Source organism: Clarias gariepinus, chromosome 14 (genome assembly GCF_024256425.1).
Source record: "Clarias gariepinus isolate MV-2021 ecotype Netherlands chromosome 14, CGAR_prim_01v2, whole genome shotgun sequence".
NCBI lineage: Eukaryota > Metazoa > Chordata > Actinopteri > Siluriformes > Clariidae > Clarias > Clarias gariepinus.
Window position 1 is genome coordinate 21578294 of NC_071113.1, and position 14164 is coordinate 21592457.

The 14164-nt window shown below is 42.2% G+C and overlaps 1 protein-coding gene across 2 annotated transcripts in view; it reads right to left on the reverse strand.

The window, feature by feature from the left end:
* tmem94 (transmembrane protein 94) overlaps nt 1-13390 on the reverse strand; it is a 28842-nt gene extending 15452 nt beyond the window's left edge. The window contains exons 1-11 of one of the 2 annotated variants that reach the window (XM_053510940.1): nt 13268-13390; nt 10920-11154; nt 6216-6335; nt 6001-6128; nt 4799-4935; nt 4514-4722; nt 4271-4422; nt 4087-4189; nt 3901-3987; nt 3687-3803; nt 2393-2449 (exon numbers count right to left, since the gene is read on the reverse strand). In XM_053510940.1, the coding sequence (XP_053366915.1) occupies nt 2393-2449; nt 3687-3803; nt 3901-3987; nt 4087-4189; nt 4271-4422; nt 4514-4722; nt 4799-4935; nt 6001-6128; nt 6216-6335; nt 10920-10943 (1134 nt within the window). In that variant the 5' untranslated portion in view covers nt 10944-11154; nt 13268-13390. The remainder of the gene's footprint in view (nt 1-2392; nt 2450-3686; nt 3804-3900; nt 3988-4086; nt 4190-4270; nt 4423-4513; nt 4723-4798; nt 4936-6000; nt 6129-6215; nt 6336-10919; nt 11155-13267) is intronic. The other variant, XM_053510941.1, reaches the window with a different exon arrangement.
* Nucleotides 13391-14164: the final 774 nt, after the last annotated feature.

Below are 14164 nucleotides of genomic sequence, written 5' to 3' on the forward strand. Positions count from 1 at the left end.
GAGGCACAGCTCCAGGGTCGATCCCGAGCTCAGGTTCCTGGTTCGCATCCTCTTTCTGGGCCGGTAAAGATTTCTTTTGGTTTCTGCTAAAAAAAAATAATAAATTCATGCCTGTGGTGCCATGTGACGGACTGAGGTCTACAGTCTAACCAGGATGAAGCACTTTCTAAATACGAAGGATAATTCAATGTTTTATAACTGATTATAAAAGTCAGCTCAGTGCTTATGGCATTGGAGCACGGTTCGGATGGTCGCAGGTTCAAAACCCTACAACCACCAAGTTGCCCCTGTTGGGCCCCTAAGCAAGGCCCTATAACCCTCAACTGCTCAGATGTATAACGAGATAAAAACGTAAGTCGGTCTGAATAAGGGCGTCTGCCAAGTGCAGTGATGTAAATACTACAGAGAATGAAAAAGCTAATTAAAAGCTACTGTTATGTCCGACTTTCATCACTGCCTGCACAACATGGACACTCAAGTTTAGTGGATCAGTTTTGAAATGACTGAATTGTTTTTTTTTTGTTTTTTTTTTAAAGAAAGATTCATGAAAAGTCGAGACCAGAGTAAAAAAATAAATAAATAAAATCAAAAGTATTTTGCCCACAAATACGCACTTGTGGCATATGTAACAAACATTACCGTACTGAAAAATGTCAGTCCACAGCTCCTGCATATTTCATGCAAACATCTCGAAAGACAGTGCGCCACAGTCAATAGCATGACAGAATGAACTGAAGACCCCAAACAAGACACTACTGCAAATACAGTATACAAGCGAGTGCATCTATCTACTGTATGCATGCATTTACACCATCAGCAGAACCTTTCGGTTTACAACAAAAGTGAAGAATCGGATGAATTGACATCAGCTAACGTGATGTGATGTGATGTGATGACGGAAAGCTCATTCCCATGCTGTCACCTCAGGAAGTACAGGTAGCAGTGAGAACAGTACATAACCATGCAGAGTGGGTGCATGTCACTGGTACAGGACCTGCATGAGCGCCGAGACTACAAGCTAAAATAAATCAACATAATGCACCGTATAAAACTTGAGCCCACAGTCTGGCAATATCGGTCGAGCAAGATGGAAAGATAAACATTACACAAGCAACGACAACAAAAAGGAACAGAGCAACAAATGTCGGTGTAGGATTACCATATTTTCCAGACAAGAAGAGATTGTGGAACATAAAACAAACGACTCTAAATCCAATCTGCTTGGAAAAACAGGATGAACACCCAGAATGACATTCGCTCTAAATCCGGTACTAATGAACAGCCGTTTGCTGGTGTAGAGGAGTTCGTTGTTTCTCTCGAGGTAGAGTTGCGGTTAGACGTTTACATACACTCATCATGAACGTGAACGTCCCCCCCCCCCAAAACTGGCTGCTTTTTCATTTCTACAACCAGGTCACTTGAGGTCATGGCCCTGTTTTAAAGCCCAATTTGGTCCAAGTATTACCATCTAGCTGATGATTTGAGGTTAAGCTGAAGATCTTAGAGCTAGTCTTACTTCTTCAATTCACTTTGTGTAATGCATCAGTTTCACTGGAAGCGATACTACCACTACCATGTTCGAGTTCTTAGAGGTGAATGTCTCACATTAACCCGTCAAAACATATTTCTGGTCAAAACTTTCCTTCAGGCGGCTTTTCATTGTCGATGTGCTCAGCTGCAGATTTGAATCCAGACTGAAGGTGCGAGATTTTGAGCAGGGCCTACCTCCTTGGGCGTCAGTCTTTTAGTGGCCAAATGGTGAAAATTGACTCGACACTGGTGTTCCAGTAGCTTTCAGTTCATGTCATGTGGTTTCTGGGTCGTTCTTGAGAATTTTAACCAATGTCCTTGGGTTGTATCCTTGACAAAGTCACTCCACTTCCCAATAACTTGAATTAAATGCAGTTGGTTTGTGCTGACCTTGGAATATTAAGGTGTTTACAGACATTCCTGACTTCCATCCTCTTTCTCAGTTATGCACTGAGCTCCTTGAACTTTCCCATTACATGGTATACTGGTGAAACGAAAACTCTTTTTATGTTGGAGGAGAGAGGCTACCAGCTGTACTCAGTCACGATTACTAACAGGAAGTTGAGAGGCCTTGGACTTGGCAAATTTAAAAGACATTTCACGGCTTCCAGCACCACTGGATGAATAATCTCAGGTGATGTATGTATATTTAGACCATGTGTTACTCAGAGAGAAAGAATACCTGGCTAGGGGCCGAAACCGTGCCATATAGTCCAGAAAATATGGTAACCTGAAATTTCTGTAAGCAACAACAGAATAAAGGAATAATAATAAAAGAAATATATGATGTTGGCGATGGTGGATCTATCCAGAGCAGGGAAACGAAAAGAGAGGGGGAGAAGGAGTAATACAGAGGATGTACCTGGGAGGACACCACTTCCGTGTAGCTGCTTAGAGTGTCCTCAGAGAATTTAGCCAGCTGGGACAAGAGAAGAGGTGGATTAACTCCTGCCTGGAGGCGTCGGCGTCCTAGTCGCTCACACTTGCTCTCGAGGATCTCGCTAAACCTTTCTAGTGAACGCTCATCTAGCATGACTAATACACAGACCATACACGAGCTTTGAACGATGTCGAATTTTTTAAGCTGAGATATACATTTTTTTATTTCCGTTTTCCCCTCCATTGTTTTCGTCTGCCTGGTTTGACCTAGACATGACTTCATCATGGGTAATTGAGATTTATGCATATGCATGTCATTCTTTACTATATCTACAGGTAATTCTGTTTTTACCCACTATTTTTCTTCCACAAGCAAAATTCTATAATGTGATCATCGAATGCCCTTTACACTCTTCTAGCACAGTGGATTTCCTTGAAATATCTTTCCGGCCTGTGAGTAATCGCACTGTACCTGCTGATAACAGGCTGTTAAATGGAATAACAGTAACAGTCCTTTTCACACCTACTGCCCTGACTACACTGTCGCAATATAAAGCTATGCTCATTGGTGTCGCAGTGAAGCGAGCATGCCTAACCCGCGATCTGACAACAAGCCCTTAAAACTATATACAAAACACAGTGATGTATTTTGACCCGTGATTTCCACAACAAAAACACAGGTCCTGCGCTTTCAGAAATCCCGAACACTGTTTAGCACCAACAGACTTGCTGGGTTGCTGGAGAATAAGTGTCAATAATTATGCATCGTTATCACATGCTGTATGGCCAAAAGTTTGTGGACACCCGACCATTAAAAACACTTGCTGGGGGGGAGAGAATTAAAAATATATATATAAATAAAAAATGTATTCCACATTTTACAATTAAAATAAGCTCCACCCCCATACCCCCCTACATTTTGGAGTGTAGCGTTAATGAGGTCAAACACTGATGTTGGTATAATGAGGTCTGAACCTCCAACCATGCACCTAAAGTGAAGAACAATCTAAATACTACAGCTACCGATGGCATCTTTCGTGGCAACACACACACACGAGCGTGATGCCCAGGTGTCCACATACTTTTGACCGCAAAGTGGTCAGACACTGACATACACAGACAGCTGTACATACACTTATTAACACTTTATTAAAACTTATAAAGTGACAGCATTGTGTCTTTTTGCATCACTTTGAATGTTGTAACCATAGCAACGAATCCTTTACAAGGTGCTAAGATCAAGGTGTTAGGTAATAAAGGTGTGGATGGAGCCTCACCAGGCCTGTCGGAGAGCTGCGGCTAAATTCGGCTAATACTCGCGCCTCTCCGTAGGCTATGACCAGGACCCACATGACAGGAAACAGCAGAGGTAGAATAGGCAGCACTCCCATCATCTACATACAACACAGGAAGAGAGAACAAGCATGAACACCGAAACGCAGAACACCACCACGGAGAGGCCTAGTGCTGTCGGGGCTAACTGTGATTTACCTGCAGCTGAAAGAAGTTAAATTGCCCTGGCGTTAGACCGGGAGTGCCACAAAAATAGCGAATTGTATTCACAGTAAAAAAGGCCACCTAGAGGGAGGAAAAAAAAAATGATTTGTGTTAAAACTTAAAAGCATATACTAAATATGTTGTGTTTTTTTTTGTTTTGTAGAAGATTCTTCAATATACCAGCACAGCCGGACAGGCGAACTTTGCTATAAGGGACTGGACGGTGAAGCGTTCGTTATCAAGAGCCGTGACTGGTCGAGAGAGCGCGAGATCGAGACTGTTCCTATTAGGGGAGAGACATTTTAATATGCACGCCTCACAAGTCAAAGGCAGATTTAAGTTGCAGTTTCCTATTGGGAATTACCTGATATTATCAAGAATGGGTGTGCGCACCACCCTGAAGAGACGGTGATGTTGAGGGCTGTGCGGTCCCTTTCTGTTATTCCCTTGAGGCGATGGAGGAGGAGAGAACGGAGGAAACAGATCTCCAGGCTCCAGCACAATGTGCTCGTCATCCTAGGAACAAGCATGCCAGTGTGAGAAAGACAGAGCGGTCATACAACTGGCATGTCCTCTCTCCGAAATCAGACACGAAGACAAAAATCACCTTGATGCCTCGGAGAGAGACGAACGCTTCCTGGCCTGGCCTGAGAGCGATCACATCTCCTTCCACCAACAGACTGACGGGAAGGTTGACCAACTGCTCGTCACGGTATGTCCAGTGCAAGGACCAGGACGACGAACAGGGCGTGTATAAGTCAGGGTATCGGGAAGCGGCCCATCCGACAGGCTGTCCTCCGATCCCTTCCAAGTGATCTGTGAAAGAAAATCATGTTACAACATCCTCAGGTTATTCTATAACAGATTGTGAGACAGTAGAGTGGTTCCTCACTGTTCAGATCGATTATGATGGACTGCAGTCGCCGCAACATCTCGCTCTTCTTCAGTCTCTGCTGACGTCCTATGAGGAAGAGGTTGAGCAGCAGCAGGAGAAACAGCGCTCCTGCATTCACCAGTTCTATGCCTTCACTGATCAAACACAACACGGTCAGTTATAGGAAAGCAATTATGTGTCAATTCAATATGCAAAGATGCATCAATATCAAAAGATATTCCTTTTAAGTCAAGAGTCTCAAATCAACCCTTTGCTCATATTGCATCCCAAGTAGGTGTTTTTTTTTTTTTTACAATACCGGTGTCAAATCAATTATTTTATAGCGGAACCACTACAAACTAAAAAAGGTGGATAATATTAAGAACATTTTGTCGGTGAAAGTGATGATGCTTCTTACGTCCGTTTCAGAGAACCAGAGAACAAATATTTCAACAGCCCAGACATTTAAGCGGCACCGAAATCTGCGTTCTGATTCGGTTCTACAGCTACCGGTGCCACATTATCGCCAGGTTTCAGTACCCAACCTTAATCCTAAGGCACATAAATCCTTCTATACCAGATATTAAAACTTCTGTTGGCTGCACCGTCTAACCACCGTTTCCGTTTTAGGGCTACTGTTTCAGGTGTGAACGTGTTCCATCAGTTCGTCTGGAACTACAGTGCGAGCTGCAGAGGGCCTTTTTAAAGACGCAGGAACAGTATTTGAGTCACCCCCGGGTTTGTGAGATCTTGCAATAAAACAACTTTTTTTTTTTAATCTTATCTTTATTAATGTATATTTGCCTTATATGTTCTTTTAGTGGGTCAGTAGCAGCTTTCCTTGGAAATATGCGGTCTTTTCAGAAAGCATGTAATAAACTCATAATAATGCTTCTAACTCTCGGACCGTCATTCGCCTAACTTTGTTGATTGCAGCCTGTAAATGTTCAACTTTCTCCGCTGTTCTGCTTGTTGCGGGCATTCCAGAACGCCGGTCACTTTCAACAGATTCTCGACCATCTTTGAAGCGTTTCCGCTACTGTACACAAGTAAAACCTGTTTGTTTCCTGCTTTTCATAAAGCACAATTTCCTAAATAAACAGCGTTCCCGTATTTATGCCGTGTATATTTACACCTTAATCGGATTACTTGCATGCGCTTGTTATAGCAATTTACAACATCCAGAGGTGAGCTTAAGACACACCCTCGGCGTAACTCACCTGCCCTTTGGCTGCTTGCCATAGCAACACAGCAAACCCAACACCACGAGTAAAGTGAAAGCAGCCCCAGGCCAATGGAAGCAGGAGTGACGGTCATTATGGTGGAGGAAACTCTTCGCCCACAGCTCCTGCAGGAGTCAAAGTACAGCTGAAAACGTCTACACGTACAGTATAGAAATGATGACGGAAAGTATAGTGGACCTGCAGGGAATTACCTTGATGTTGGATCTACGCTGACTGAGCTTCTGATGCTGCTCCACCAGGCTGTAGAGCTGATCCCGGAGTGTTCCTAAAGCCTGGGCTGTGGTCAGACCCAATGGAGTCGCTCCTTCCTCCTTAAAAATAATAATGGTGTATAGTTGTAGATCAGTGTTATTCACATCACCTCTCTGTGGTCATAATGTTAGGACTGATCGATGCATGTTTATTAACAAAGTGGATTCTTGGCCTCCGAGCGAGACAGTAGTAAAGTGCTCGCCCTATCATCGGGAGATCGCAGGTTTGATTCCCGGGTGATGCTGTAACCTCTCACAGCCGGAGGCCTAGAAAGAGCTGATTGGCCGAACTCTCTCAGAGAGGAGGGATGAGCGGTATTTAGTGCTTCCACATTAATTACGTCTCTACAGCCAATCAGGGGCGTCTGTGAGCTCACGCAAGCGGACGGAGCGGATAGCGCTGACCTTCGAGTGTAAGCAGGCAGTTAAAAAAAACCTGTCCCAAGCTGTGTGTGGATCAGACGGTTCATCGTGGCGACCCGCCGAGGGGAGGAAGTAATATAAAGCTATTGTACATTATATGTTATGTTTTTTTTTTAAGAAATAAGCACATAGGTTAAATGAATACACCAAGACGGCATGTCAGCCAGTTGGATGAATTCAGATCCTTTGCCATTCGGGGCGTTACTCCATACAGACGCTTACACAAGAGTGCGGGGCAGTGTACTTCATTATTCATGAGCATGCTGTGAATGTAAAACTCTATAGTCAGACCATGTCTACTTATCAAAAATAAAAAAATAAAAAATCCTTAAAAGTGAATACAGACAAGATGCATGTTTAACGCATGGTAGCTACTTCTGCAATTTAATGCTGCAAGACATAATATGCGATGTATACCCGGACATGCACTAAATTTTATTGTACACATCAGGAAGTGCACATCTTTGGTTTCCACGGTCAAAAAAAGAAAAAAGCAAAGAGAACAGAAGAAGGAGAAGTAGTTTCAGTATTCATAACTGCCTGATAAGGGCAAGAAGAGGAGAGCGTGTTCCCACAGTATCCTCTTGCGGCCCTTTGTAATCTCACTCCCACTTGTGTGTTAGCCATGCCCGCACTGGAGCCAAGGAGCAACCGTCTATAAATAAACCCAACAGTTTCCCACAGCAGCTGGAGAGAGACTGAGTTACAGCCCCCGCGCTGAGCGAGGATGTGCACACATCTGCAGGTTTGCTGCCCGTCTAAGCTCCTCACAACATCGCTAAATCTTTGGGGTTTTTTTCCAATAATGAACAATTTTACCAGGCATTTCATCACTAAAAAAATATATAAATTTTTTTAAAGCACCTAAGGTTGAATAAGTGCTCTGCTTCAAATAGTACACTTTTCTACAGGATCTTAGCATCCTGGTTCTTCTAACACACATCCTACTCACATAATCCTTCCGAAACCGAACCGCATCTTTCAGGATCATGGCCAAGTCCGTGTGTGTGTGAGGCTGTTAAGCCACTGCGACACTGTGTGTGTGGAGCGTGCGCGAGTAGGTCAGGACAGGGTGTCGGACAAAGCAGGAGCTGCTGGATAATGTATGCTGCTGTATCAGCATCCAGACGGTGAGGTCCAGCCAACAGATCTCTGCAAAACTTACACTCTTCACTCAACAGCAGATAGTATTCCACAAGCGTGCAGTGCTCGCGTAATATAAAACCATTATAAAAAAAAACAATAATAATAAAAAAAAAAAATCAATCGGACAGAATAATGAATCGGCCTTGTAAGTAGCGACACATCTGGCGTGTCATAAAGTTTACCCACCTTGCACATAAATCAGTGAGAAGCTTTTAGGGTGAACAAAAAGATGCAGAGATTGCGAAAAAAAGAAAAGCTTAGGCCAATAAATAGGTGGCCTTAAGCCTGGCTCTGCATCGCAAACATTCATCCGTTTCAGCACACGCAGCACTTTGCTGTCTTAGCGGCGGCTCTGTGAGCTGGAAAGCAACCCAGGGACAGGTGGCATACTCGGATGACCCGTGCGTCCCAGTCGCAGCCCTGAAAGGTGTCAAGCTGAAAAGCACCGTTACTGCTATAGAGGTTCTCACAGCTCAGAAAGCAATCAGCATTATACCAGCTTAACTTCAGCTTAACTCCAATCGGTGAGAAGCATCTCTCTCCTACACTAGCCACTTTTACAAGGGCAATATTTGATTGAATTCTGATTAGAGATTCTAACTTAACACTTTACATGGATGGATCTGAAGTGCGTTTACATGCTCAATGTAATTTAATCAGAATAGAACTTTTTTGAATGCATAAAATCTTTTTGCCCGCTGTGAAGCTTTTAATCTGTGTGAAATATCACAGAAGAAGAAAAAGTACAGGTAGTCCCCAGCTTACGAACATTCGAGTTACAAATTTCCGCAAATTAGAATGGACCGCGGTTCTACTTTCGGCTTAACCACAGAACTAGCTCACGTGTATTATACAAAAAAGAGACATCGCAGTGCATCAGATATCAATATTTACAATTACATATAAAATTTTTTAGCGTACAAGTGAATGTATAAAACGCCTAGTGTCCAGTATATTGTATGTGTGTGTGCATGTGGGGGTGCAGGAGGATTAAGTCGGCCTCAACAGTTTCCATGAATCAGTCCGAAAGCACGATGATAGAAAATGGTTGTCCTGTAAAGCTGTCCTGATGGTAAATAGTTCTAATTTCGGAAAATCCTCAACAAAACAGAGTTCACAGTCCAATACAGTGGAAAACAGCTCAGAGACAAAATGGTGCTTACTCACAAATTAAACACGCAGAGATATTTCACTGTGAGATTCATTTCCTTGGGCATGATTACAGTTTCTGGCCACATAACATTAGTGTGCGGAAAGGGGACAGATTTAGTCAAGTGAACTGGTATACTTTACATTGTATATTCAAGTCTAAGGCGTATAATACACTTTGTCTGACTTATGAACAAATCACACTTACAAACGCGCCCCAGGAACAGAACAAGTTCATACATTGGGAATACCTCCATGCTAAATCTGATAAATCCCACCTTCTGTGTTACGAATGGTTACAAGAATTCAGTCTCATCTGTGATTGGTTAAATGCTTCATTATGTGTGAAACGTTAGCCAATTAGTGCCTCTTTCTTAGCCAGAGACCAGGTGGAATGAAATCTGAAGTAAACAGGTGAGAAAGAGTTGATTCTTCTCAATGAGTTTACCAATCAAGAAGGAAAGTTAAATTTCTCTCCCGGAAACTTGCCATGTCACATAATGTTACCCCCACATGGGGTAAACGTGCAGAATTATTATTTTATATTTCAGCAAGGAAGAAATGACCAGATCAAGTGTTTTCCTGGCTAACATTTTCCTATTAAATGAATTATCTAAGGTTAATACCCTCCCTCTCATTCTGATAGAAAAGTCTTTCAGACCGGGCCGGATCGGGTCAGACGGTTCTGACTGAGGTGTTTACATGACGCGTGTTTATTCCCATTATTAGTGAAATACTAGGGTTGATGTAAATAAACCTACTGCCTAGCACAGCATCAAACATTTTTATGCAATATGCAGTAGATTATATTGAAAATATTTTGCTTAAAAACAGTGACTGATTTTAAACCATTACTGATTAATTCGTCAAATAACACATTGTTTAATATTGTTACTTACTATCCAAGTCCCCCACTGAAACATCTATTTGCATTCGTTAAACTCTCAGTCATTTTGATCAACCTCAAACAAATGCATTGGGTTACCGTCCAGTCGGTCCCAGGTTCAAACCACGACCAAGTGCTCAGACGTACAGTATAATGAGATGAAAATGTGAGTCGCTCTGGATAAGAGCATCTGCCAAATACTTAAATTTAAACATGCAAATTAGGACTTATTTACAATGTAATCATAATACTTTATCTCAGAGCTGAAACACTAACCAAGGATGCGAGCATCGTCTTTTATTACCACCCAAACTGCAATCTCTCATTTCTTCAGACTGCATATACAGGCTAAACATGATCACTTCTGGTAGATGATGTGATTTGGATCAACATGCTCCCTCACTTATCGTCTCTACTGCTGTATCTTGTATAGAAAATTGCAGAAGGCCAGGAGCCTATTTCCGCTAGATGGGGTGGCAATCCGTTGCAGGGTACACACACACATTATGGGCAATTTGGGAACACCAATTAGCGTAAACTGCATTTCTTTGGACTGTGGGAGGAACCTGGAGCACAAGGAGGAAACCCACCAAGCACGGAGAGAACACGCAATATCCATGCACTACAGACCCGAGGCAGGAATCGAACCCGGATCCTGGAGGTGCAGTTTGTGCTTTTGCCGTCTTTTCTAAACGTTCAGTATGGAGTATGGACAATAAGTAATGAAATGTTAACAGAGCATGGAAGACCAGCATACATAAGACAAAGTTGGCGCTGTGAAACGCTCTATTAGATAAAAATGTATAATCAGGCAGCATATCAAATGTGCAGCGGTGCGTCCCAGTCCAGGCTCTGGATTACAGATCAGAAACTTGCGAGCTGAATCAGAGTACAGCCAAGCTGTCACTGCCGGGTCTGTGTGCCCTGAACCTTTATCAGCTCAGCCTTTTGAATAAAAGCGAATAAATGAATATAAAAACGAATGCAAATCCATCATGTGCTCTGCTTATCCCCAGAGTGAAGACGGCTCAGGTACTCACCTGCATCTTATTGTGCAGCTCCATGGTGATGCGTGCGCTCTCACCATGCTCTGCGAGGAGACACGACGCCGGTCGTCAGGGCGGAGTCTCGTCCCGCCCCAGGTAAACACGTCCTCCGGGGCCTAAGCACTAATCCTAACAGTACTGCCAGTGTGAGAGGAGAAACAGTTCTGCTTCCAATATTATATATCAGTCTGATCAGCCAGAATTATCCTCATGGACCGATAGCACTAGTCTGTGGAAGGGAAAAAAGAAGACAGAATGACATAAAATTCTGTTCGTCTCTAAACTTTTAAAGATTAAAATGCTATGAAATGTAATAAAAGGTTTTAAAATGATATGCTTTACAAAGCAAATATTTCCATATGCACTTTATAATAGTAATGCACAGATCCATCTTTTGATTGATCCCCATTTTAACACTCAGGCTATATGAGAAGTCCAAACCATGAGAGAGACATCTTCATGGAATTAAGATAATTCTTTACCTCCGTTAGGCCAAAGTCAACGCAAAATATCAGATTCCATGCAACTTATACATGTTTACATTTAAGATGGTAAAATGTTGCAGTTTCTCTATAATCCTAAAGGTAGCGTGCTCTATACTATTCACACACTGCCAGCCATCCTGTGTGTTGGGTGCAAATTATCTGCCACGTTTGGTCAAAATTCTAAGAAAATCTGGGGGAAAAAAACATTGAATCGGAATATTTGTGAAAACATGATCGCAATACAATCAAATCAACACCCAGGTATCGTGATGACATTGTATCGAAAGGTCCATGGTGATTCTATGCCATGTTTAAATGTTGCTTCACAGTGGAGCAGTACAATACTACTCATCTCCTGCTGCGCACTCACAAAATTTGTATTAAAGTGATATTTTATATTGTGTAATGATGGGCCTTTTTTTTTTTTTTAAACAAACCAGTAACAAGCGATTACTGAGAAATGATGAGCTACCCGAGAAAAATGAGGCAATATAAGGAAAGGCTATTTCGTAACTAAAAGAGTCAGTCAAAAATTATCCGCACTCTTGCTGAAGATTTTGTTTTACTTTACATTTAAGCATTTGGCGGACGCTCTCATTCAGAGCGACTTACGAAACAACTTTGAAGTGGATGAAAGAGGATGAGAGCGTCTGCTAAATGCCTAAACAGAGCTAAGATTAAATAGATCCTTACACAGGGTTTAATTAACTTTTCTGAAAGACAAAAACACCACTTTTTCCATGTAATCTCTTTACGTATATCTGCTTTTCAATACACTTTGTCCATCTGTCAACAAGATTTTGTATTCCCTTATTAAAAAATGTTTTAAGCTGAGCTGTGAGCCACAAATGCACTGCTGTTCAGTTCTTCATCAGAAGTGAATCTTCATCCTCATAGGGCTGCTTTCAAGGGACTAAACAGGTGAAAGTCTGACTATAGGGAGGATCGAGATCATCATAATCCGAAGTTTAGGCTTCGGCTCTTCGATAAGCGTCTCACTGTAACGAGCACTGTTGATTGGTGAACCATTTTCCTGATGAATGTTCAGCGTGGTAAGCATTGATGAATTTTCCAGCTGATGGTTGACTTGTGAACTTTTTCTTAGTCGACGTTTGAGGATGTTTCCGTTCCATCCTCTGCATTTTACGCTTAGACTCGTAGTGAGTCTCATCACCAGTAAAGATTTCCTTTAAGTAACTTTCACCTTCCTAAGAGTATCGGTCCGGATTTTTATTCGCGTAAATCGAAACGCTTCCATTTACGCTCTTACGTGAGTTGTTTCGATACCAGGTGCACCCTCAGAGCACAAAAATCTAATCTCCTTTTTCATGCAAATCACAAGTATTACACAACTATTAATGCACGCATTTATTCGCATGACTTTAAATGAAGTAGACAAAGATAAAGTGCATGCACACAGACATGATGTAAAGCTCAGAGCTGTACTGTATGCATTGACATTCTCCACTAACTTGTCCTGACTTGTCTATATAGCTAGCTACAGGTTACAGCATGCTTATACAAAATTAGATACCTAAAAAAAAAAAAAATCCTATAAACATCTGTCCAGCTGTGGATCTAACAGATTCCAGGTTAACACACAGCATGTGGAGTTAGAGATGGACAACCTGTGCTGTTAGATCACTAACGCACTGTTACAATACAGCCACAGACGATTAAAAGTTGCACTTAAAAGAAACGACTTGACATCGTCCTAACCAGCGATCACATTCGTACAAAAACCGTAAACGATCCGAACAGTTCCTTCTTCCTCCTCCTTGCTCCAGGGGTTGTAACGTTCCTACTAATCAGTGCTGCGCTCGGTAATAACGACTCCTCCGAACAGTGTAAACTTACAGAACAGGGCAGTTACATCATGCATCAACGGTATCATCCGTCCGTCTCACAGCTGAACTCAAGCCGCAGATGTGTCCCCAAACCTGTGTACTGCGCTCTCTCCTGACGGCCATGTTACACATTCTTCAGGGCTGGACTGTGTTTTTCATGCGTAGGAAACTGTACAAGGGCGACCATTGGGCAAAATCTATAAAAAGGCGGGAATTAAATTCTGTCCTCTCGTCTGATTGGTCTGGAAAAGGCAGGCGGGAATTTAGGTGACGTCACGAGCGGTGGCGGCAGCTGTAGGGTAAACTCTCGAATCTGATTGGTCAGGACATGTTCCATCCAATAATAACAGTACTGTAGTTCCGGTTGCAAGGCAAATTACAGGTTCATACAATATTAATGCGCTCGTCCCAAAACGTTATTGTGTTACTCGTACTGTAACGACTTGGAAATGAGGCCACACTGTGGCTTAGTGCTCAAGCATTGTTGCTTTGCACCCAGAGCTGGAAGGTTGTTGAGATCATTTACTTTAAGTATTGTACTTAAGTACATTTCTGGTTTACCTAACCACAATAGAGTGTAGCGTTTGAAGCGCCACCTGCTGTCTATTATGTATAATTGCACGACTTGCTTTTCCTTTGAGACGCGCCTAATAGCGTAACAGGTGTTTGGAGTAAAGCTGCTATCAGACAACAACATTTTTTTTTTTAAAAGAGAGAGTTTTTTTTTTTATGTGAGCTAATACAAGCTCTGTACATTTAATACTTAATGGATACCAATTTAAAGGCGAGTATTTCTGTTCTCAAGTTTAATCTCAAGTTTATAGGTAACTGGAGGACTTCTTTTTACCTGCGTAATATTTGCCCTAGGGAATCTCTACTTTTACTTTCTGCATTTTAAAATAAATCT